Consider the following 25,764-nt stretch of genomic DNA (forward strand, 5'->3'; position numbering starts at 1 on the left):
GTGGCACATTGGGGACCTTCATTTTGTTCGAATATACTGTTGTTGGTGGTGAAAAACTGGCCTTGTGCATGTCTGGTCATATTTTATTTCAAATTTTTCATCTCAGGTATTAAATTAGCAAACTTTTTGACAGTATTCAAATAATTATGCCAGTTTAGACCACTTTAAAGATCATGTTTGTGTCACTAATCTTCTTCAAAACTTGACTGCCTTGTGCGTGTAGTCTGGCTTTACACTTTAAATCAAATGAATTGGTTACACTTCCATAGGATCACATCTTCATATTGTGTGTTGTAGAAAAATGTAGCCATCGAAAACTGCTTTACAATTTCCATGACTGCAGATGATAAAAATAAGAATCCACATGTCAGCATTTCTTGTTGATAGGGAGTGTGATTATATCTTGTTGCTATACCATCTACATACATCCTGTACTTTGCATTAACTCTTGACCCTATTGTGAATTTTTCATCTCAGGCATTGAATTAGCACAATTTGATCTTCTTGACGTTTACAGTACACACAGTGTGGTCAGGAAAATATGGTTGGTTATCCTATCATGAATTTTTGATCTTGGGCATTAAATTAGCAATTGCTGACATGATTTGCATTGCTGAAGTTGCTATTCGGTGGAGCACATGGCAGTAATTTAACATATTTGTTCTTGGTACTACTGTCTTATGTTTGCCAACTGCTATAATGTTTTGAGAATAATGCAACAATTTCTTTCTGTGTCTCTTGTTTAGACCTCTCAGAGCAGGCCAAGAGCTCACACCCTGTAATACCTCCTGCTAAGGTTCCACTGAACATTGCCTGCACATCTCCAGGGAGGTGTACAGGATCTGCCCCCATCATCACTTGGACAGGAACTTTATCTACATCTAATTTCACGGCTAACGCATCATCTGCACATGAAAGTGAGACAGTCCTCTATGCATCCAGTATCACCTTCACTCCATCTTTAAGAGACCACAACAAAACACTGACCTGTGTGGTCTATCACCCTGCAGTGGAGGCGTCCATGCAGACAACTGTCTCTTTAAATGTGGCATGTAAGTATCATGGTTCTGTGCTGAAAATCCTGGGGCAATGCAGTGATGAAAGCTGTGATGGAAAAATCTATTTTTTTTTTGCTGCTCAAATGTTCATAAATGTAAACAAACCTGTATAATTATGAGTTGTCTCCTACCCGGAGTGGGACAAACTCCACAGGAAGCCCTTTTAACTTTGTTTCTTTTGGTCCCACTAATCCTGAACTTCCAATAACTAAATGAGTATGAGGACTGGTTATAGAGAGGATGTTACCTGTTCCATCCTTCCTTACTCCATGATAAAAAATATATTTATGTAGTTTAATATCTCACTGAATAGAATAGTCCACTGTGTAGTTTTACAGCTCTGACTCTGTGGAAAATACAGTGGTTGGCATTCTATCAATCTGTTATATAGTGCAGATGTTGTTTAACTAAAAGATTATTTGTTTCAAGGATGAAAACTGAAGGATTTTTCTGTGGTTATGCAGTCCTCCTTTTTTACTTTAGACAGGTCTGAGATTGGAAACCAGCTGGAATCAAACTGTAGCGAGGAGAATGGTGAGGTGAAATGCACCTGTGAGATCCATTCCAACCCTGCACCAATATTACAGTGGCTTGTTAATGAGGAGGTTGTCACCGGGAATTACAATAATGAAACCCTAAAGATATCATCTAACATCGATGGACGTATAGCAAAAAGCTCATTATCTCTCCAAAAGAAAAAGTCCCGTTCTCTCAAAATCCAGTGCTGGAATGCAAATAGACAGAGTGTTCACGTAAAAAGTAATGTGTTTAGCATCATCAGTTGTTTTATTGAAAGTGTTATATATGACTATTGTTAATTCAGTAGTTAATACAAAAAAACTTGATACAGCAAGGGGACGAGTTCTTTATAACAGGTGGGCAGAAACAGATTAGGAAAGATCCATGTCTGGGGGAAATGTTCACAGTGTCTAGAAAAGCGGCATGCACGATTCTATTCATCTTAACAGAGACTTTGGCTAAAGTGTTAGGCCTCTTAGGAAAAGTAAATATAATGGCCACATTCAGTCATGGCACTAAGGAGTGGGGGGACTGTGGTACTCAGGAATTGGGATATTAACTTTTCTCTCTTTACAGGAGTCTCTTGGTGGTTGGACTTTAGGCTGATACTTGGAATTATCTTTGCAAATCTCCTTCTTGCATCTCTCATTGCTATGGCAGCTTTCTACTGTGGCAGAAAAGTTCAGGAGAAAGAGAATGAGACAGGTGAGAGACCTGAAGAGCTAGGGGACTTTAGCATCATGAGGGGAATGGTACTTTGGGGTGAGTCATGTTACCTCCCTGTACTTCATTTATGTCTTGATCAATTTGGTTATATTTCACACCTACGCTGTTTCATCAGTATCTTCAATGCAGGAGATATTTCCCTGTCCTTATGGGGCTCACAATCTAAGTGCCCTATTGCCAGTAGGACAGCCTGACATGAGATCTTTTTACTACTACACATGCTAAATAAGAATGAGATGTGAAAAATGCAAATACATTCAAAGTAGCACATTCTTCTCTGAGGACAAGCAGGCTTCTATCTTCTCACAAATGGGTGACGCTGATCTGCATTGCCCGGTCCAACTTTTGTCATAGTGAAAAAGAGACTTTTGTGGCGCACAAGCACCTTCCTGCTCGTCACGTCAGCATTCGTTGTCTAGGTATGGTCCCGGGTCCAGTCCGTAGAGGCAGTGGGTTCTCAATAATGCACAATCCACATGGGGTTGGATAGAAAGTATATTATATTTGCATATATATAGGCTCACAGCACTTAGCACAGATAAATATTGCAATGCTGTATCTGGGTGTGTGTTTAGATGAGAATCAATGAGAGGAAAGTAAGGCTAGGGGTGCTCAGAGGAAAAGAGAGAGAGAGAGAGAGCTTCGGGGTAGGGCTGAAGGAGAAGAGGGGCCAGCGCCAGGGGCTCTGGTGGCTGGAGATGAGGGAGTGCAGAGAAAGAGAAAGGAAGACCAGAGCAGAGCCATATGCTCTGACTTATATATCCCTAACAGGAACAGAGAGGGATCAAATAACTTCTTTCCTTCCCAGCCTTTGTTATCAGTTATTTCCTTTGCAACCTTCAGTTTAATTTCCTGATGTAAGGAAGGTGAGCATTTTCACAGGCTCTAATCTTTGAAGTCCCTAGTTTTGGAGCCTCTCTGTCTGGCTTTCATTATTCTCAGAGAGCCCTGCTCCCAGATGCCCAGAGAGGACAAAGGTATGTTAATTAAGGGTACTTGCGAAAACAAAGGGCTAGCAGGCAGCTGGGCAACATTTGGTCCATCTGCCATCCTCAGGGCTTCCTGAAGGAGGGGGGAGTTATCAGAAGCTGGTTTCATATTAATCTAAGTATGTCCAGCAATCCTGACATCCAGCAATCCTGACAGCGGTCTCCTCAGTTCTCTTTTTTCCGTGTGAGGAGAAGGTGCATTTTTTTGGCCTCTCCTCACTCACCTGTTTTTTTGAGAGCTGTTAATGCCTTTCAGTCTTTTTTTCTGCTTCTCTCGTATCTCCTTTAATTGGGCTGTCTTCTCACTCGCCTGTTTTTTTGAGACCTGTTAGTGCCTTTTGGTCTTTTCTCTGCTTCTCTTGTTCCTCCTTTAATTGGGTCTTACAAACCCATCCTTTATTTTTCCTTAGTTTTATTTTGCCCGGGTTTAAATTTTCTTTATTTTCCATCATCAGGACTTTTTTAGGCCCTGACTTTGGTGGGATCTTTCCCTTTCTTTTTCTCCATGCCTTGTCTCTTTTTCCGACACCATCGAGTCGCTTAATTTAGCCAGCAAAGTTTTTCCGTCTACGAAAATTCCCAGTGGCTTCAAGTGCTGTACCCCGTGCAATAGGACTATCTTGGGAAAGGACACCCATTCTTGGTGTTTGCAGTGTCTTGGGCCCAATCATAGCCCTGCTATTTGTGTTCTTTGTCTTCATATGAGGAAGAGGACCCAAATTTCCCAAGAGGCTCAACGAGAGAGGATTTTTGGAGCCATGTCCAGTTCCTCACAGGTGGCATCGAGGTCGGAGGCTTCAGCATCGACGTTGAGCATCGACGTTGAGCATCGCACCGATATTGGGAGTGCCGGTAAGCATGGCTGCTTCTAGATCCTTAGACACTGGGAGCAGTGAGGTGTCAAGTGGGTCTCCACCTGTCTTGAGGCCTCTTGCTGTGCAGGCCCCCCGGGACCGTCCATCATTGGACCCCACCCTGAAGCGATGAGAGGGTTCAACATCGTCCTCGTCGGCACCGAAGAGCCTTGGTGACACACTTCAGGCGAAGACCAAGAAGCATCATCATCGGTCACACTCGACATATGGTGCTGGCAGCTCCGGGGCGTCGAAGGATTCGACACCCAAGAAGTGTTGGCGCTGGGAGGATTGCTATCCCTGTATACAGGAGGTGCTGATGTGCCTGTCTTCAAGCAGCTGAGATTCTGCTCCCGCATCAACCCCTGCAGTTCTGCAATCTGTGTCTCAACTGGATCCAGCTTTTCCCGGTGTTGGCCCCTTCTAGAGTTGCTGGATGGCCTCATGCAGCGGTGTGCAATGGTATCAGTGGTGCTTGTGCTTGTCATACCTCCTGCTGCAGCCACGCCTGGCCCTCAGCCTATGGTGTGGCCTCCGACGCCAGCACCGCTTGCGGCCTCGGTGTCGACTGCCACCCAATCCAGTACTCCCTCGACATCGGTGGAGGAAGCTTCACCGGAGTCGAGACGGGAGCCAACTTGTCAACACCACTCTCGAGGGCACAGTTCCTCAGCATCGAGGCAGGGTCAGTCTCACTAATCCCATAGGGAGATACTGTCCAATACCGAGGAGGAGCACTCATGAGATTCAGAGGACGATCCCAGATACTTCTCCTTGGATAAGTCTTATGGGATCCCCTCTGAACCTTCCCCGCCACCTGAAAGGAGACGGTTCTGCTGGAGCGCCTTTCATTTCATCTTTTGTTAAGGAAAATCTGATTCCATTCCATTTCCTTTGGAAGTGGAGGATGAGCCCGGGGCCAAGATGCTCGAGGTCCTGGACTACACATCTCCTCCTAAGGAGGCTGTGACTGCCCCTCTCCACAAGGTACTCAAGGAAATCCTCATCAGGAACTGGGAGTCCCCTCTGTCGGTCCTTGTCGTGCCCAAGAAGATTGACACCCAGTATCAGATCCACAGTGAACCTGGTTTTGTTAGGCCTCAGTTACCTCACAGTTCCATGGTGGAGTCCGCTCTCAAAAGAGCCAGGAGTACTAGGGACTATTTCTTGGCACCCCCAGGCAGAGAAACTAGAACCCTGGATTCATTTGGAAGGAAGATGTACAAGGCTTCAATGCTCATCTCCTGCATACAATCCTACCAGCTCTTCACAAGCTTCACCTTGTGAAACACGGTGAGACAGGAGTTGGACTTGGTGGATGCGCTGCCTCCGGAACACGCCGAGCCTTTTCATCAGTTGGTCAAGTAACAGAAGGCATATCGAAAGTTCTTGACCAGGGGCACTTATGACACTTTTGATGTGACATCCAGGAACTCTGCTCAAAGTATAGCAATGCACAGACTCATGGCTGCATGTTTCTGACATGGAGCATTTTGTTCAGCAGAAGTTGGCGGATGCCCTTTGCCAGGGGGATGACCTTTTTGGACTGAAGGTTGAGGAGGTCGTTGACCAAATCAAGAAACACACTGATACAATCTCTTCTCTCTCCCGCTGGGCACCTTCTGCATCCACCTCCTGCATCCAGCTAGGAGGACTTTTGCTAAGCCCTGGAGCAGTTCCTACTACTATCCTAGGAATAGGTATTTATTTATTTATTTATTTATTTGTTGCATTTGTACCCACATTTTCCCATCTCTTTGCAGGCTCAATGTGGCTTACAAAACATCATGAATAGTGGAAATGAGAAGAGAATAGGCAATTGGTATTACAGAAGGATTTTGGGTTACATGATAATGATAAAGCATAATAGTGAAATAACAAGAAAACATTTTAAGATAATTCTGGGTACATGTGGGGGATTTCACATGTGATGATCTTAGTGATATGTCTTGTTGAAGAAATGAGTCTTCAGTAGTTTGCGGAAGCTGGTTAGTTCGTAGATCGTTTTTAGGTTGTGCGGCAGTGCGTTCCAGAATTGTGTGCTCATATAGGAAAAGGTTGATGCGTACATTAGTTTATATTTTAGACCTTTACAGTTGGGGAAATGAAGATTAAGGAATATGCGAGATGATTTTTTAGCATTCCTGGGTGGTAGGTCTATCCGGTCTGACATGTAGGCTGGGGCATCACCATGGATGATTTTGTGAACTAGGGTGCACACCTTGAACGCAATACGTTCTTTGAGTGGGAGCCAGTGTAGTTTCTCTCGTAGGGGTTTAGCACTTTCATATTTTGATTTCCCGACTATGAGTCTAGCTGTAGTGTTCTGGGCTGTCTGGAGTTTTTTTGAGTATTTGCTCTTTGCAGCCAGCGTAAAGTGCATTACAGTAATCTAGATGACTGAGTACCAATGATTGAAACAAATTACGGAAGACGGTCCTTGGGAAGAATGGTCTTACTCTTTTTAATTTCCACATTGAGTGGAACATCTTTTTGGTTGTGTTTTTCACGTGATTTTCTAGTGTTAGGTGCCGATCAATGGTAACTCCAAGAATTTTTAGGTTGTCCGAGATTGGTAGGTTCAGTTTTGGTGTATTGATGGTGGTAAATTTGTTCGAGTTGTGTTGAGAGGTGAGTATTAGACATTGGGTTTTTTCTGCATTAAGTTTCAGCTGGAATGCATCTGCCCATGAATGCATGATATGTAGACTTTGGTTGATGTCATCTGAAATTTCCTTTAGGTCTTGTTTAAATGGGATGTAGATCGTTACGTCATCAGCGTATATGTATGGGTTGAGGTTTTTGTTTGATAGTAGTTTGGCCAAGGGTATCGTCATTAGGTTGAATAAGGTTGGTGAAAGGGGGGATCCCTGTGGAACTCCGCATTGAGGTGTCCATGTGGCTGATGTAATTGAATTTGATGTCACTTGATATGAGCGTGTGGTTAGGAACCCCTTGAACCAATTAAGAACATTACCTCCAATTCCGAAGTATTCGAGGATGTGTAGTAGAATTCCATGATCAACCATGTCAAAGGCGCTAGACATGTCGAATTGTAGAAGTAGTATGTTCTTGCCAGTTGCAATCATTTGTTTGAAATTAGTCATGAGCGTAACTAGTACTGTTTCAGTACTGTGGTTAGAACGAAATCCTGACTGGGAGTCGTGTAGTATTGAGAACTTGTTTAGATAATGTTTATTTAAGGGGTCCCAAGCCCCCCCCAGAAGGCTAGAGTGACCTTAATCTGACTCCATCTCTAAATAGCACTAGTACTGGGGTAATCAGGGGGTTGTGAAGTTCTAATAGAAATTGCCACTGAGAGAGACGCTAGGTCCAAGGAAAAGGTACCAGCCTTATGACAAACTGGTATCAGATTACAAGCTATACAATGCAGTGAAAGATAGCTGCTGGATGCGACAAAAGCATTTATACTTACAGCCTTTCATTATTAAGTGAAACCCACAAATCACCATTTGGGATGAGGAGTTTATTTACAAATCAGACTTTTAATCAGATACATTTATCAGACAAATTCTGGATTCAGCTGACCGGAGCTCTGCTGCTTCCGAGGCGTTGGAGAAAAGTTCTCTCGAGGGCTTGCATGCACCCTGCTTTTATACAATTTAGTCACCATACAAGTCTATGGAGAGAGATTTTTTTCTCTAATATTGCTTAATCTATGAGTCATGCCCTCCGGCCAGGTGCTCTTCCGTTTTAGTATTGCAACTTGTTGTGCAACTTCCCTTTTTGTAATCACTTCCTTAGATACGGACATCCAAGCATCAAAACATGAACAAAACAACTTTTTTATGAAGATATCTAAATTTGGATATATTAGGTTCAAATCATTTTGTGATCTGGGTTAGGATTTTAGCCATCAATTCCTTGATCTTGGCTTTTGCACTGCTTTTGAATGTCACACCAAATTCTAATGAGGCCTAGTCAGTGCTCTTCAGCTGTTTAAAGCTATGTAGCTTGGCCCACCACTATTCCAGTGGATAGGTCTCAAGCTAGAACACATATTAACTTGCAGGAAAAGCAAGTCCTTGCTCAGCCAGTCATAGATTTTTAAACCTAGCTGGTATTTTTACAGCCTGAGTCTAAAATCTGGCCTTCCACCCTTCCGGTGGGCATCCAGTGAGGGCCTCTTGCTGTACTATAATTATACATTCCCCACTTGTCACCCCCTCTGAGGAGGGGTGACACAAAGCTCGTCAAGCTCGTCATCATCCATTCCAGAAGGTGGCAAGCTATCAAACGAGAGGGGGAGTTTTGCTCTTATGGATTGCTAGCAGATATTATGCAAGACAGAAAACTTCATTCTTAGGTGGTATATTTTTGGGCATATGGAATTCCCTTTATATTACCCAACCCCTTGGGCTTAATCCTGATGTCATCTCTCTTGAGACTTACTCAAACCTGTAGTGAGAAAGGTTTTATGAATGGGACAAATCCATGAGTTCATCAGTTCATCTACAAAATCTCATGAAGTATAGGTATGCGGGTAATAGCAATTTCAGGTAGATTATACTAAGAAACACTTTCAGGTCTTGCTATGACTTCTATTGTATCTGTTACATAGTACATGGGGAGATAATCTAATGTATCTATCTCAGTAGTCCTCGGAAGGAATAGTGGTTTTGATTAAGCATTGTTATGGTGGCTCAACAAATATATGATTAGTACTCAGATTGCAAGCTGTTTTAGGTTGTAGGTATTCAGAATCCTTAAACAGGTCGGAATGCCTAGACCTTACTATTACTCATCATTAGCATCCAATCATGAGCACTAAAAAGTGGATAGCAAGTATGAGGTTGCCTCATACAGCAAAAAGGGTCAATCCTAAGAAAATTTATATTAACAAAGGTCATGCATGGATCTTGACATATGCATAATGACCTGGAAGTATGGGAAGCATTTTATACATCCGTTACCCCACTTGGAGCTTAGTCAAACCTACAGAAAGACATGCAGCTTAAGTAAGCCTACACCAAAGTTAAACAATTGCATAACTGGTTGATACTAACAGGGTTTACACCTACATTATGATATCATAGCCAGTATTAGGGTTTGATGTTACCCTTGTATCTGAGCAATATCAACTTCAATTTAAATTACATAAACAGAAATAACAGGGAAACTCTTAGAAAAACAATTAGAACAATAAAGGAAATAATAGGAAAATAAAAATAAAACCTTTTCAATATCTAGACAGGATTACTGCTAAACTGAAAATAAAACAAAATATGAATCTATAATGTCCATAAACAGCAACAGTAATTCTCAAATTAAGTATCAGTTCTGAATTCTCTTTTCATCGATCATGGTTGAGGCGGTGGAAGCGTTGAAGAATCTGGACGGAGATCTGGGTTTTCAGGCTGGCCTGCTGAAGGAAGTGGCTGGTCTTGAGATGGTTAGGCTGGTAACCTCAGGTCCTGTGGCTGAGTAAACCCGTATATCTTTCACATAGACCCAAAACTTGTGATCCAGTAGTTTGCAAGGTGTAAAGATTATTGCCACAATCTTGGGGGATCCTTTATTCTAGGCATGCACAATCATAATTAGTCCATCAAGAGTCAGAGTTTGGCAAAGGAATAAGCAAAATGACTGTATGCCTGTATGATACATTGCTATATGTTGGTGGGCATAATCAGCGTAAACTGAATAAGCAAAAATAATATATAGATGTCAAGAGACATGAAAGACAATGTAAACATGGAGAAAACAGTGCTAATTAAGTGCAAAAGCAAAAGCGAAACCATAAGGATTCAATAATGAAAAGCCAATTTACATAAATAGCAACAGTATATATGAATTTATATCTCCTGATTGGTAGGGATCAGAGCTTCAACTGCAACCCTCTTAATACTAGAAATTGGGATTTGCATAATATATCCCCACTTCTGGCTTGCATAATGTGCGAGACAGATTAGTAATAATTAGGAAGAGATGATCAAATAACAATGGTAAAGTTTATGGAACAAAAGTAAAGAGTACAAAAAAAACAATTAAAATTTAGAGATGATGTTGATTGTTCAGGTTATAGATGTATGGAGGGTCAGGAACGTGGTGCACAAAAATAGTCTAAAGGCACGGGCAATGCGTTGCAATCTATCGCCAGTAGGTATGGAATCTTCACCTGCGATGATTAACATTCACCAAGGGTTGAGCCCTCAGTTGCAGGAGGCCAGCAGGACTTACAAGTTAGATGATTCAGAAAGAAGGGTAGAGGCCAAAGCTTCTTGCAACTCCAGTAAGTGGAGAGCCTGTCTCTTTCGCTCATGGACCAATCGATGCATCAGATGAAACTCACGCTCAATAATGTCTCGTATCTCACACCGGGTAATGTTGGGGTCTATGCATCTGTCCTTTAATCTAGCGATTCTTTGCTGCAACATAGCCTTCAGATCAGAAACATTATTGGGTAGCTCTTCTTTGCTAGCAGTCGTCTCCTCGGTGAGGGACGTCAACGGAATTCCTGTATCCATCTGGGGAAAGGCAAAACTTAAACAGACCAGTAGTGCAATTTATGTGGTTAATTTATTGAAAGAAGTCATAATGCTAGGAGGCGGGTCGTGGGTATAAATGTGGGCCAGGAAGTAGGCATGATAAGAAACAAAGCATCGAGAATGAAAAAAAATTAAAAAATTTAAAAAAAAATTTAAAAAAAATTAAAAAAAAGCACCCTGAAGGGTGTAAGATAAAAATAGGCTTAATAATAAAAAAAAAAAAAAAAAATAAAACAAAATATGATACATCTGAATTGCAGCAAGGCATATTCAGAAGGCAATGCCAGAAAAAGGTTCCTTGAAAAAGACAAATGAAAAAAACATTCAAAAGTGCAGACACCATTGATTGACCTTCACATAGAGTTTAAGTAACCCTTTTCAATCAGACAAAGAAGTAGGAAGAAGCATATCGCTTCAAGACAAATCCACCACGCGGCAAGAGTTAGTTGAAGCAAGGTGTTAGTTAAATACACAAAGCATGAATTCCAGGACCGTTGCCCACAAATAATCTACACCAGATCAGAAGGCTGCGTGTTCGAATCACGTCGGGGTCACCAATGTTTATTTAAGGGGTTTCAAGCCCCCCCCCAGAAGGCTAGAGTGACCTTAATCTGACTCCATCTCTAAATAGCACTAGTACTGGGGTAATCAGGGGGTTGTGAAGTTCTAATAGAAATTGCCACTGAGAGAGACGCTAGGTCCAAGGAAAAGGTACCAGCCTTATGACAAACTGGTATCAGATTACAAGCTATACAATGCAGTGAAAGATAGCTGCTGGATGCGACAAAAGCATTTATACTTACAGCCTTTCATTATTAAGTGAAACCCACAAATCACCATTTGGGATGAGGAGTTTATTTACAAATCAGACTTTTAATCAGATACATTCATCAGACAAATTCTGGATTCAGCTGACCGGAGCTCTGCTGCTTCCGAGGCGTTGGAGAAAAGTTCTCTCGAGGGCTTGCATGCACCCTGCTTTTATACAATTTAGTCACCATACAAGTCTATGGAGAGAGATTTTTTCTCTAATATTGCTTAATCTATGAGTCATGCCCTCCGGCCAGGTGCTCTTTCCGTTTTAGTATTGCAACTTGTTGTGCAACTTCCCTTTTTGTAATCACTTCCTTAGATACGGACATCCAAGCATCAAAACATGAACAAAACAACTTTTTTATGAAGATATCTAAATTTGGATATATTAGGTTCAAATCATTTTGTGATCTGGGTTAGGATTTTAGCCATCAATTCCTTGATCTTGGCTTTTGCACTGCTTTTGAATGTCACACCAAATTCTAATGAGGCCTAGTCAGTGCTCTTCAGCTGTTTAAAGCTATGTAGCTTGGCCCACCACTATTCCAGTGGATAGGTCTCAAGCTAGAACACATATTAACTTGCAGGAAAAGCAAGTCCTTGCTCAGCCAGTCATAGATTTTTAAACCTAGCTGGTATTTTTACAGCCTGAGTCTAAAATCTGGCCTTCCACCCTTCCGGTGGGCATCCAGTGAGGGCCTCTTGCTGTACTATAATTATACAATAATTAGTGAGTTGTTTGGTCACCATCCCTTCTGTTATTTTGGTTATTAAGGGAATGGATGCTACTGGTCTATAGTTGGTTAGTTCACTAGCATTTTTCTTTGCATCTTTGGGTATGGGGGTGAGTAGGATGTTTCCTTTCTCCTTCGGGAAGAGTCCATTTTGTAACATAAAGTTCACGTGTTTCGTTAGGTCTGTTATAAATTGTTGAGGAACCGATGTCATAAGGTTGTTTGGGCATATGTCTAGTTTGCAGTGAGATTTGGCGAATCTTTTAAGCATTTGGGAGATGAGATCTTCCGATAGTATCTCGAATTCGGTCCAAGTTCTATCTGCTGAGTATACTCCAGGGTTTGGGTCTAGGCAGTCTAGGAGTACATCGTATTCAATGGGGCTGACAGGTATTTTAAGTCGCAGTTGTTCGATTTTCTCCTTGAAGTATTTTGCAAGGTTGTCGGCTCCTGGTGTGTCTTTACTGTTGTTTGTGACTGGTGTGGTGTCTAGTAGTTTATTCATGAGTTTGAAGAGTTTATGTGTGTCCTTGTAGTTTGGTCCAATTTCAGTTTTGTAATATAGTCTTTTGGTTTGTCTTATAGTATATTTATATTTTCTTCGAAGTTGTTTCCAAGCGTTAAGTGTAGGTTCGTCTTTCTTTTTATTCCACACACGTTCTAATCTTCTAACTTGTGTTTTGAGTTTTTTCAGTTCTTCGTTGAACCATGGTATTGAGTTCTTTCTTTGTGAGGTTCTGGTTTGAATTGGGGCAATATTGTCTAATATTGATTTGCATCTATTGTCCCATTCTAAGAGGAATTGGATTGTGTCTGCTTTTATTGTCCATCTGTTGTGGTAGATCTGTTGCCAGAATGTTACCGGGTCTATTTTTCCTCTCGTGGTGTAGGTTTTCCGTGTTTGTTTGTTAAGCGAGTCTTTCGTGCTCCATTGGAGGGAGATGTATGCTTTGTAGTGGTCTGACCACGGTGTAGGTGTCCATTTTGTATCTGCTAGTATAAGGTTTGAGTCGTGATCGAATTTGTATGTGGTGATGTCTAACGTGTGTCCTTTTATGTGGGTTGGTTGCGTGTTTGGTCCGTGAAAATCTCATAGTTGCAGGAACTCTTCGCATTCTTGGGTGCTTGTTGTGTTGAGGTACAATCCTGCAGCTCACCAGCCTACTCAGGCTTAGCCCCAGCGTGCTCATTCATGTCAACAGTGTGTGACTAAGACCCCTGCTGCTCCCCAAGCAAAGCAAGGGACGGGCTTTTGACTGGCTCCAGCAGAGCACAGCTGCAGTGAAAGTATCAATCCTGGATGACTTGCTCAAGGGAGATTAAAATTTTTTCCCCGAAGTTGGCCTCTTATAATCTCCAACTGGTGGGTTCAAATAGTCTGTCTCAGGTACTCCCTCAGTTGGCATCTCAAACCTCCAAATTGCCCACTGAGAGCTCATTCATTCAGCTCTCAGCACAGGCAGGTACTTGCAGAGGAACACGAGAGCGGACAATCTAGTTGCACTCGTGTCCAAGGTACAAGCCTCTTAGCAGGTCACAGCTTGGCAGATGTTGAGGTTGCTGGGCCACATGGCTTCCACAGTATACGTTAACACCCATGACACGTCATCACATGAGATCAGCTCAATGGACCCTAGCTTCTCAGCGGTATCAGGCTACGGGAAGTCTGGAAGATATCATCCGAGTGTCCCCGGAACTTGTACACTCCCTTCAGTGGTGGCCAATTGGATCCAATTTGACTCTGGGACTTCTGTTCCAAATTCCTTAGCCACAAAAAGTGCTGGCGATGGATGCATCTCTCCGAGGATGGGGAGCTCATGTAGATGGGCTTCACACCCAAGGAGCTTGGTCCTCTCAGGAAACGAATCTACAGATCTCTTCGAGCTCCGGCCGATCTGGAACGCTTTAAAGGCTTTCAGAGATCAGTTATCTCATAAAATTGTTCTCATTCAAACAGACAACCAGGTTGCATTGTTTTATATGAACAAGCAGGAGGGCACCGGATCTTGTCTTCTGTGTCAGGAGGCTGTCCGGATGTGGCATTGGGCTCGCCACCATGGCATGTTTCTTCGGGCCACCTATCTGGTGGACACAAACAACACCCTGGCCGACAGACTGAGCAGGATAATGCAACATCATGAGTGGTCTCTCAACATGAGCATAGTCTGCAAGATCTTCCAAGCATGGGGCACCCCCTTGGTGGATCTTTCTGTCACTCAGATCAACTGCAAGGTCCCTCAGTTCTGTTCCAGGCTTCAGGACTATGATAGACTAGTGTCAGATGCCTTTCTCCTGAATTGTGGGGTAGGTCTTCTGTGTGTGTAAACTCCAGTACATCTAGTGGAAAAGACTTTGTTAAACTCAAGCAAGACCGCAGAACCATAATTCTGATTGTGCAGTTCTGGCTGCAACAGATACGGTTCCCTCTTCTTCTGGAATTATCCTCTGAAGAATCGTGGAGATTGGATTGTGTTTTCCGACCCTCATCACGCAGGACCAAGGGTCACTTCTACATCCCAACCTCCAGTCTCTGGCTCTCACAGCTTGGATGTTGAGGGCCTAGAATTTGCTTCCTTAAGTCTTGTGGAGGGTGTCTCCTGGGTCTTGCTGGCTTTCAGGAAGATTCTACTAAGAGGTGTTATTCTTTTAAATGGAGGAGGTTTGCCGTCTGGTATGAGAGCAAGGCCCTATATCCCTTTTCTTGTCCTACACAGACCCTGCTTGAATACCTTCTACACCTATCAAGACCAACTCCGTAAGGGTTCACCTTAGTGCGATTAGTGCTTATCATCAATGTGTAGAAGCTCATTTCTGGACAGCCTTTAGTTGTTCGCGTCATGAGAGGTTTGCTTTTGTCAAAACCCCTTGTCACGCTTCCACCAGTGTCGTGGGATCTCAATGTCATTCTCACCCAGCTGATGAAAGCTACTTTTGAGCCACTGAATTCCTGCCATCTGAAATACTTGACCTGGACAGTCATTTTCTTGGTGGCTGTTACTTCAGTTCATAGGGTCAGTGTTCTTCAGGCCTTAGTAGTGGATGCACCTTATACTAAGTTTCATCACAACAGAGTAGTCCTCCGCACGCACCCTAAGTTTCGTGCCGAAGGTGGTGTCGGAGTTCCATCTGACCAGTCAATTTTCTTTCCCCGACCTCGTACCCATCCTGGTGAAAGCAGCTTGCACACCTTGGATTGCAAGAGGGCATTGGCCTACTACATGGAGCGTACACGGTCCCACAGACAGTCTGCCTAACTTTTTGGTTTTTTTGATCCCAACAGTATGGGGGTCGCCATTGGGAAACACACCATTTCAATTTGGCTGGCAGATTGCATTTCCTTCACTTATACCCAGGCTAGGCTGGCCTTGGAGGGTCATGTCACAGCTCATGTCAGAGCCATGGTTGCATCGGTAGCCCACTTGAGGTCAGCCTCCATTGAAGAAATTTGCAAGGTTGCAACATGGTCTTCAGTCCACACATTCACATCACACTACTGCCTTGAACAGGATAACTGACACAACAGTCGGTTTGGGCAGAATCTGTTTGGGGTCTAGAATCCAACTCCACCCTCCTAGTCCTGTTTTATTCTGTTTCAGGCTGCACTCTCATTCAGATTGTATATAGTTTCAGGTTAATCTCTGTTATGTCCTTGCCGTTGTGAGGCCCAATTGACCAATGTTTGTTTTTGTTAAGCCTGGATGCTAGGGATTCCCCACTTGTGAGAAGATAGAAGCCTGCTAGTTCTTGGAGAAATCGAAGATACTTACCTGTAGCAGGTATTCTCCAAGGACAGCAGGCTTCATATTCTCACAACCCCTCCCACCTCCCCTTGGAGTTGCCTCCTTGGTAATGAAGAAAAGAATGTCGCCACTTTTGTAGAGAAGGCTAGACGATATTTAATATTTAATATAAACAGTGTATTTACAATTTTTCTGCATAACTCAATGGGCTATTGCAGGAAGCATTTCTGTACTCAAAGCATATCTACACACAAGCAATATACAGCAAGCTTAAGGCAAATCAAAATGCTATACACAGACAAAGAGAAATTCAAAATGCTTACTTATTTCTTTGTTCCCTCTCTTTTTATACCGGGCCTCTGACTAATTCTCTCATACAACATTCCTGTGCAAGTCTCTGAATACCACAAACTGTTAATCATGGGCAGAACATATGCTGCATCTGGTTCCCATTATCGGCCCCCCCTTTCTTGCCAGACTTTCTGGAGCCGTGCCTTTTTGGCTGATGTGGGCCTCATCATGTCCCAGGAGGTTTAGTGTTAAAACAGCTTGTTGTAATCATGGAGCCTTCCACTCCGCATTTTTCATACTTTTATTCAACAAATCCTCCCTTTTGAGGCCTGGTATTCCAGGACTCAAACATCTGTTTCAGCTCCAGTCTGTTGTTTCCTTACCTCCCTTCTAAATCTCCTCCCCCTTTGTTTGTGGCATTCAGTTTCTGCACGCTTTTTCAATATTTTTGGCTGACATATTAAAGTTCTATTTATTCTGAATTTCAGTTATCATTGTTATTTTAAAAACATCCTGGCACATCTTTGCAAACATGCTAATACATGTTGCATTAAACAGATTCAATTGTACTAGGGTACAAAATTTATATTTCCTTTGAATACAGACAGTGAGCTTCATCAAAGGGGAATACACTGTCATTCATTCTTACTTCTCATTAGTTGATGTGGCATTAAAAATTACACAAATTAAAAGCATAACATTCATTGAATCAGTTGTTACAACATTCTGCGTGTAAGTGCACTTTATCGGGGGAATGTGTTCAGTTGTCATACTATTAATCAGACACCAACATGATGTCTGTGGGTACTTGTCCATAAGCAAGGCTTGCTTATAAATAGTCTCATTTGTCCAATGAAGGTTTTCATCATCTCTTACACAGGTATTATTGGGATAACAGACATGATTTTATCATTGTAGTCCCATATATCATAGTTGGCAAGGACAAGGATGATGTCAGTCAGTGGGCACATATGATACAATCAGTCAAATTCAACATCTTGGCCACTGTAACAAGTCTATTATCATATGTGTTCATTGTCCATTAACAAACAACAACAGTCCAATACCATCATGTTTAGGGACATGATGTTTGTTTATTCTTTGTCCATTTCAATGTTATTAATTCGTCGAATATCTGCTAAATGTATCCAAGAAGTATGACCTTCCAGACAGGCAGCGGTCTGAGTAAGGGCCGTGATAGCAAAAGGCCCTACATACACAGGATCCTTCCATGTTTTATGTGTAAAGTTCTTTCGTAGCACTAGGTCACCTATTTTAAAAGCACAAACATCATTAGTAGTTCCTGCCTGTGATGCTACATTTGTTCGGATCATATCACTTGTCAGGTTTAACATAGGTTGTAGCTTTTGCCAGTACTGAGCTGTGCTATCAGTACTTGCTGTCTGCATCGGGAAGAAATGACGTCCTGTCTGAATTTGGAATGGGGTCAATTTAGTACGCCCATTAGGTTGGGCCCTTATAACCATCAAAGCTAATGGTAACAAATCAAGCCAGGTATATAATTTTCCCACCATTTCTTTATTGAGAGATTTTAGTAAGACTCTCAATTTTGTTTTTAAAATGCCATTGTAGCGTTCCACCAAACCATTGGAGGTGGGGCGATACACTGATACCTTTCTGTGTGTTAAACCCATAATCGTTGCCATTTCTTTCAAAACACTGTTATTAAAATGTGTCCCGTTATCAGAAATTATTCTAGATGGACACCCATGTCTTGGCATAATATGAGTTACCAGGCATTGTACCACTTCATGTGCTGTCTCCCTTTTACATGGAAATGCTTCTACCCACCTTGAAAAAGCATCCACCCAAACTAACAAATACCTTTTTCCCTGCACTGGAATAATCATATCAGTGAAGTCAATATACCATTCTTTTGCTGGGCCTTCTGGTATTGGAAGTGTCCCAGGTGATATTTTAGGACCTCGTTTAGGTATGTTAATATTACATACCATGCAATTCTGCACAACCTGTTGAATCAAGTTATCAATTTTCAAAGTCCAAAATCTTTGCTCAAACTGTTGTTTCATTGTATCTTTATTCCAATGCATGGTTGCATGCCACTCAGCCAATACCTTAATCGCCTGGCTCATTGGCATGCAAGGTAATCCTTCTTCTGCATTAAACCATTCACTTCCCAATTTCATACATCCTCTCTTCAACCATTTTTCACTTTCCTGTCCCTCTGGCTGCCACATTTCAATCTTATCTACATTCGTAAGTGGCCCTTCCTGTGTCTGTCTAGTATTATACAAAATCTTTTCACTTTGCTTAACCACCTCCGTTGCTGCTGCATCAGCCATTGCATTACCTAGTGCCTCAAAGGTTGGCTTTTCAGTGTGGGCCGGGGTCCACACAACTGCAGTTTTTCTACCTTCACGTTCCCTTCTTGCCAAAATTTCAAATAGCAATTTCCAATATGTGTAATGTTGTAGATTTTTACCTGCACTGGTTATCATCCCCCTACGCTGCCATTTTAATATATGATACTGTAGTGAACTTGCAACATAACCACTATCAGTATATATAGTGACATTTTGAGTCATATCAGTGTGTTGTAAGGCCGTAATAACGGCTAAAAGTTCAGCATGCTGTGCAGTCTGGTCAGGAAGGGTTTTATATTGTACTTGCATTATCTTTCTTAGATTCTCATCTACCTGCACGCAGGCAAAGCCTGCAACAGTCCTTTCACAAGCTCCATCTGTAAACCATATTAACCCATCAGATAAGGGTTCAAAAGTAAGACAGTGAAATGTAGGGATTTCTATAGTATCAATCTCACCCTCTAGATTGACAGGAAAAAGCAGATCTATCTTATTTCTCTGTTCTTTAGTTAATGGTATTATTCTTATATCTTGTCCTAAAAGTACTGCTTGATATTTTCCAAATCTAGTGGCTGTCAATGCCGTCTGGCTAGGGCTCAACAGCGTTTTAATCGTGTGGTTGGTATGTATTACAATAGGAACAAAAGGCATTTGTGCTCTCCATTTACCTACTGCTGCCACTATAGCTGTCAGTAACTTTGGTACCTCTTTCATTCCCTTTTCCACATGATTAAAAGAGCCTGACAAAAAAGCTACTGGTGCATTTACTTCATTATTTTGATTAATCATAGCTGCCCAACTGTTTCCCATGTCTTTTACCCATAGATGCACAGGTGATTGGATATCTATTACTGCTAACGGTCCTGGGGATAATAAATCCCTCACAATCTTAGCCAATACCATCTTATCCTGTTCTTCCAATACAATTAGTGTATTCTTTGGTGTGGCTGCGGGCAGTTTCAAATGTTTATAAAGTCTCATTACTTTTTGTGTATAATTTGGTATCCATTGTCTGCAGTAATTTAACATTCCCAAAACAGCACGTAACTGGGTAACTGTTTGCGGTACCGGAGTCTCATTTAAAATAGATATAACTTCCGGTATAATGACCTTATGTTCTGCTGAAACATTTTGTCCTAAAAAGGTGACAGTAGACTGAGCTACAATACATTTCTCCTTGTTACATTTATATCCTAGCTCTCCTAATAACAAAAATAATTTTCTAGTCCATTCTAGGCATTCTGCTTCAGTCTCAGCAGACAGTAGAATATCATCTACATAGACAAACAATGACACCGTGTCAGGCAATTGACTCCTGAAATCCTTTAAATCCATCATTAGTTGTTTTGAGAATACCGATGGACTATCAGTAAAGCCTTGAGGCATCCTAGTCCACCTGTATGCCTCATTCTGTACTATAAATGACGTCAAATCCCTAGACTCTGGATGAAGAGGTATTGAAAAGAATGCATTAGACAAGTCAATAACAGTGTTATATGCATATATATTCTGAGTGTGCAAAAGTGTAGCAGGATTTGCACAAATCGGAAATTGATTTTTTGTAACCTCATTTAGCTCTCTTAAATCATGTACTATCCTTACATTGTTTTCTCCTTTCGGGACAGGAAACAATGGGGTATTATACGGGGATACTGAAGGTTCAATAATACCACATTTCAATAATTTATCAATGTGCTCCAGGGTTTTGGATACTAATTTAGGTCGTATGGGGTAAGGGTCTTGCTTCGGCCCCTTTGCCCCTTCTATTAATTCTATCTTATGGGGTTTTGCATTTACAGCTAGTCCATATGGTGAATCACTTGTACTCCAAATATGTTGTGGTAATTCTTCCATAACCCTTACTTTATTTTCATTATTCAACTGTTGAACCATGGTGAGCAAACTTGGTATTTCTTTATTTCCAAAATCTAAACACAATCCTAATTGAGACAATAAGTCTCTACCACACAAATTTACTGGGCAATCAGGTGCCACTAAAAAGGGTACCACAGCCTCCCTTGAACCGTGCGGTTGGCATTCCAATCGCACCAGAGTCGGTTCTGTTAGCCTTTTTCTTTGTTCTATCCCCGTAAATCCCACTGTTGTTCTATACTGATTTGAAAGCTTAACTCCCAGTGGTTTTGCACACAACACAGAAGTACTCGCCCCTGTATCTATCAAAAATCTCACAGGAGTTCCATATTTGCCAATTGTCAATGTAATAAAGGGTTCCCTTGTGTCTAATCTGAAAATCATTCCCTCCTCCTGACACTGGTCTGCTTCCAGTCAATAGCATTGATCTGGAATATTCTGCCAAGTTGGAAAAGCATTTACAGTACCCTGTCTCTGTACTGCCGCTCCTGGTCCCTGTGATTGCGTCGCTGGCTGCTGTATTGCAGTCTGCGGGGCACTCACAGGCATCCCTATTACTTGTGGCATCAATCCTTGCTGTGTCTGCATTTGTACTTGGGGCATTCCTGCATTCTGATAACATTCTGAAGCATAGTGACCAAATTGCTGACATCCCCAACATTGTACATGTGCCCTTCTATTAGGTGATAGTCCTGATCCTTGCATCCCTCGACCCCTACCCCTGCCTCTAACCATGCCTCGTCCCCTTGGTTGGTACGGCCGGCTATATCCCGGTTGTACATAGTAAATGACCTGTGGAGGTGAGGCAGAGGGTGTTACCATTGTTTCCTGTTTTTTATTTCTATCCTGTTCCTTGCTTTCCAAATCCTTTAACTGCATAGTCATTAACTTAGAGGTTAATTTAGCCTGTTCTTTCTGTGGGGTCTCTATCAATTTACGATGCACATTACTAAAATGCATCAATGTCTCTCTTATTTCTGGCCACGGCTTTGAGGACAGGGCAATAACAGCATCTAAATTCTTACGCATATTATCAGGCAGTGTGGACATAAATAGGTGTAAAAATACTGCTACATTATGATCCACATCTGCATCTTGCCCTGTTTGAGCCTTATACAAATTTATACATTTTGTCAAATGTGCCGAAAAATCAGTTTTAGGGTCCCATTTATTTGCCGTTATGGCTGAAAAATCAATCGGGGTTGGATACATCACATGCAGAGCTGCAGAAAGAGCAGCTTTAACATTCCCTGCATATACATCCCCATCTGCAGTATGTGATAGCAGACGCTGATATCCACACTGCACTGCCAGTTGAGAAATACTAATACCCGATGCTGCACATAAAGCTTTAAAATCTCCAATAGTCAATTGAGTCCCTGCAGTTGCCTGTTCTATCCCATCTAACCACATACGAGCTCCTTTCACTATACTGGGAATTTTTGCAACTAAAGTTGTAACATCTACGGGGGTGTATGGTTTGTAATGTTGTATTCGATTGCCAGCTGCGTCCAAGCGCGTCATAACTGGCATGTGTAAAGCACTACTATCTAAAGCACTACAAATATCCTGTTTACCTTCCTCTTCCAAATCACGTTTTATTTGGTGGAACCAATTATCCCAGAATTCCAATCCCTCTTTTACAAATGTTCCAGTCCCTATACCCGGGCAATTTTTGTTGACAACCTCTAATAATTCCTGAATGTCCTCATGTGTACTAGGACCATTTTCATCGCACGGCAAGGGGAGCCGTTTTACATCTAACAAGTGTCTAGTAGCCCCCCACCATTCCTCACCATATCTAGTATTATTCAGTCTCATAAGCTCTGCAGCCACATGCGTGCCTCGAAAAATTGGCCTGGGGGGCCCTGGGGTTAAAGATGTTGGCATAGTTTTTGTTCGCTTATGAGTTGGGGTAGACATGGTCATGGGAGGCTCGGAGTACATCCGCAGTCGTCCCTCAATTTCAAATTGAGTTGCCAGGTCATATTGTTCTGATGTAATTAGGGTTTTCAAATCAGGGTACGTGCCTGATTCTGCACTAGATTTTCCTTTTTCTTTCTGTCTCACCCGTTTTTTTTCCTTTTTCTGTTCCCTAGTCCCCACATCACTGTCCTCATTATCCCCTCCCTTTTCACCTTCTGAATCACTGGGGGGGTCATCAAGAGCCGAATACCCAGCGCATGGCACAGAGCGCTTTGACTTTAATTCCTTCATTTTATCAGTCGCCCTTAGGGGGCACAACGTGTCCCTGCTAGATTCATATGACGGGGGATTATTTCTTTCTGCCTCTTTTTGTATCCTATCTACATCAGCATGAAAGAGATCTGCTGCTACAGAAAATAAATTCCAAATTGTAAGATGCTTCTCTAAGCTTTTCTTCTGCCTAGTTTTATTTTTATTTTCTTGTAAATAGCTCAGGAGAGATAATAATTTTGGACGATCAAATGATCCATCCTGAGACCAGCTCAAAACAGAATCTTTTCCTTCATATTTAACCCATTTCTCATGTATTTTTTCAATCTGTTTTTTTTCTAATGGGAATAATTCTATAACATGCTGCAAAGGGGAGCATTTTTTTGAACTATCTAAATCTAAATACATAGCATATACAGGAGGCTGTTCTTTCTTATCTGTCCCTTTCCCTTTCATTTTATTCTGACTATTACAATTTCTCCTATATGGCCACAACCTACAAAAATATACTAATGCACTTAAACAAAGAAAATATACAAAAAAGAAAACTACAAAGCTAAACAAATATACTCCTAATAAGTCCACAATGTAAGCTTACTTACGCGTCTTCTTATTTCTCTTTAGCAAGCTCAGGAGTTGTAGCCTGTATGTCCAGTTCAGTAGTTTGATCAATCCCACATCCGTGGTACATAGTAATCAGGCGTAAACAACGCTTGCTCTCTCAAAATCCTGTAAAAAACTTCGTTAACAACAAACACTTAATTTGTCCTTCGTCTCGCCTTCTCTTTTCCGTTTGCGGCCTGCTCCTGGCTGGCTCGCCACTTTGAAGAAAAGAATGTCGCCACTTTTGTAGAGAAGGCTAGACGATATTTAATATTTAATATAAACAGTGTATTTACAATTTTTCTGCATAACTCAATGGGCTATTGCAGGAAGCATTTCTGTACTCAAAGCATATCTACACACAAGCAATATACAGCAAGCTTAAGGCAAATCAAAATGCTATACACAGACAAAGAGAAATTCAAAATGCTTACTTATTTCTTTGTTCCCTCTCTTTTTATACCGGGCCTCTGACTAATTCTCTCATACAACATTCCTGTGCAAGTCTCTGAATACCACAAACTGTTAATCATGGGCAGAACATATGCTGCATCTGGTTCCCATTATCGGCCCCCCCTTTCTTGCCAGACTTTCTGGAGCCGTGCCTTTTTGGCTGATGTGGGCCTCATCATGTCCCAGGAGGTTTAGTGTTAAAACAGCTTGTTGTAATCATGGAGCCTTCCACTCCGCATTTTTCATACTTTTATTCAACAAATCTTTCATACTTTTGTTCAACAGTAATTTTTACTTTATTTTCTGCTTTAGTACTCCGAGGAGACCGTGTTCACACTACAGGCGGGAAGGTACTTGTGCATGCACGGCGGAGCGCAGCTCGCACTCCACAAAGCTCTCTTTTTTACTATTGCAAAAGCCGGACTGGGTGACACGGATTGGCGTCACCCACTTCTGAGAATATGAAACCTGCTGTCCTTGGAGAATACCTGGTACAGGTAAGTATCTTCGCTTTATGCAATATGAATATCTCAGCTTGCATTTAAAAACTTTGAAAGGGGTAGCCATATTAATTTGCTATAACAAAATTGACAGAGGTAGGTGGCACCTTGTAGACAATTTGCGTTAATAGACCAGAGGAAAAGAGGGGCTAATATTCAAAGTATTTTTCCATTTAGCTGGTGCTGTTAAGTGGTTAAGTGCTGATAGGCGGGATATTCAGTGGCACTATCCAGATAGTGCCACTGAACATTTCCTCTGACTGCCTCGGTAGTATCCGGATAATTCCAGGGCAGTCGGTGGGTGGAGTTTGGGAAGAGCTGAAGGTTTTCCAATTAGCACCAGCAGTTAGTGCTGATTCTGAATATTCAGTGCTGGCCAATATCTGGATACTTGTGCTGAATATACCGTGTTTCCCCGAAAATAAGACCGTGTCTTATATTAATTTTTGCTCCCAAAGATGCGCTAGGTCTTATTTTCAGGGGATGTCTTATTCAGGAGTAGTAGGGGGACTGTGGCGGTCGGGAACTGTATTGAAGTGGGGGGCGGTATCCTGCAGGAGTAGGCCATAGCTCGCCTATCTGCCCACAGTGACCGCAGGACTCGAGCGGAGCAGAGCTGCCCTGGCCGGGCTGGGAATGGAGGAGGGGTATGCACTAGGGAAGGTAATGGAATGTGGGGCCGAGCTGCTCTGGCTGGGGGTCTCGGGAGGTTGTGAGAGGGCTTAGGGCGCAGGATCATCCCTACTGTATTACAAACGTTAAAAAAAAATTCTACGGTAGCTCCGTTCCCCGTTGGTGGCGCTTTATGCGCTCCTCCTGTACTTTCGCAACACTTTCCATCCTTCTAGTCTGACTTAGCCCTTGAGCGATGGAGCAGCGCCGAAAGGGCTCGGTTACTTTTTTTTCTTTTCTTTTATTATTTCTGCAAGGGGGATGCTTCTTTTCTTTCCGGGCTCACTTACCGGTAGTTGATCTTCACAAAAGCGTGAAGGAGGATGGTAGGAGTCCGCTGGACGATAGATTTTCCACCTCAGTCTTGTTTCTTGCATTTCTTTAATGTTATTTCGTCTTTGGGTTGCAGCGAAAAAAATTAAGGTTTCTGTGTCCATGTCCCATCAGGGCCAAACAAAAACTTTGCTAGGTCTTACTTTCAGGGGAGGCCTTATATTTAGCAATTCAGCAAAACCTCTACTAGGTCTTATTTTCAGGGAATGTCTTATTTTCGGGGAAACAGGGTATATATATATATATATATATATATATATATATATATATATATATATTTTTTTTTTTTTTTTAAACCACAGTTACAGGTGTAACAAAAAGAAAAAGAATCCCAATTGGGCTCAAAGCAGGAAGAGTGCTGGCTGCAGCTCCCTGCCACAGGCTGAATGCCTTGTGAAGTATCAGGACAAAATCCAAAATGGACTGGAAACTCCTCTGAGCACTGGCCATTGCCTCCATTCCTGAGAGAGTCCTCTCAGCTACTTCCTGCACTAGATCACTGTGAGCTAAATATGAAGGGGGGGAGGGGAATGGTCAGAAAATGATAGCAGATAAAG

The 25,764-nt window shown here is 42.1% G+C and overlaps 1 protein-coding gene across 1 annotated transcript in view; it reads left to right on the forward strand.

Moving 5' to 3' along the window:
- Positions 1 to 25,764, forward strand: part of LOC115476706 (sialic acid-binding Ig-like lectin 9) — a 264,554-nt gene that overhangs the window by 69,317 nt on the left and 169,473 nt on the right. Inside the window, exons 3-5 of the mRNA XM_030213238.1 lie at positions 747 to 1,052; positions 1,542 to 1,817; positions 2,154 to 2,282. Coding sequence (XP_030069098.1) covers positions 747 to 1,052; positions 1,542 to 1,817; positions 2,154 to 2,282 — 711 coding nt within the window. The remainder of the gene's footprint in view (positions 1 to 746; positions 1,053 to 1,541; positions 1,818 to 2,153; positions 2,283 to 25,764) is intronic.

Source organism: Microcaecilia unicolor, chromosome 8, assembly GCF_901765095.1.
Source record: "Microcaecilia unicolor chromosome 8, aMicUni1.1, whole genome shotgun sequence".
Taxonomy (NCBI): domain Eukaryota; kingdom Metazoa; phylum Chordata; class Amphibia; order Gymnophiona; family Siphonopidae; genus Microcaecilia; species Microcaecilia unicolor.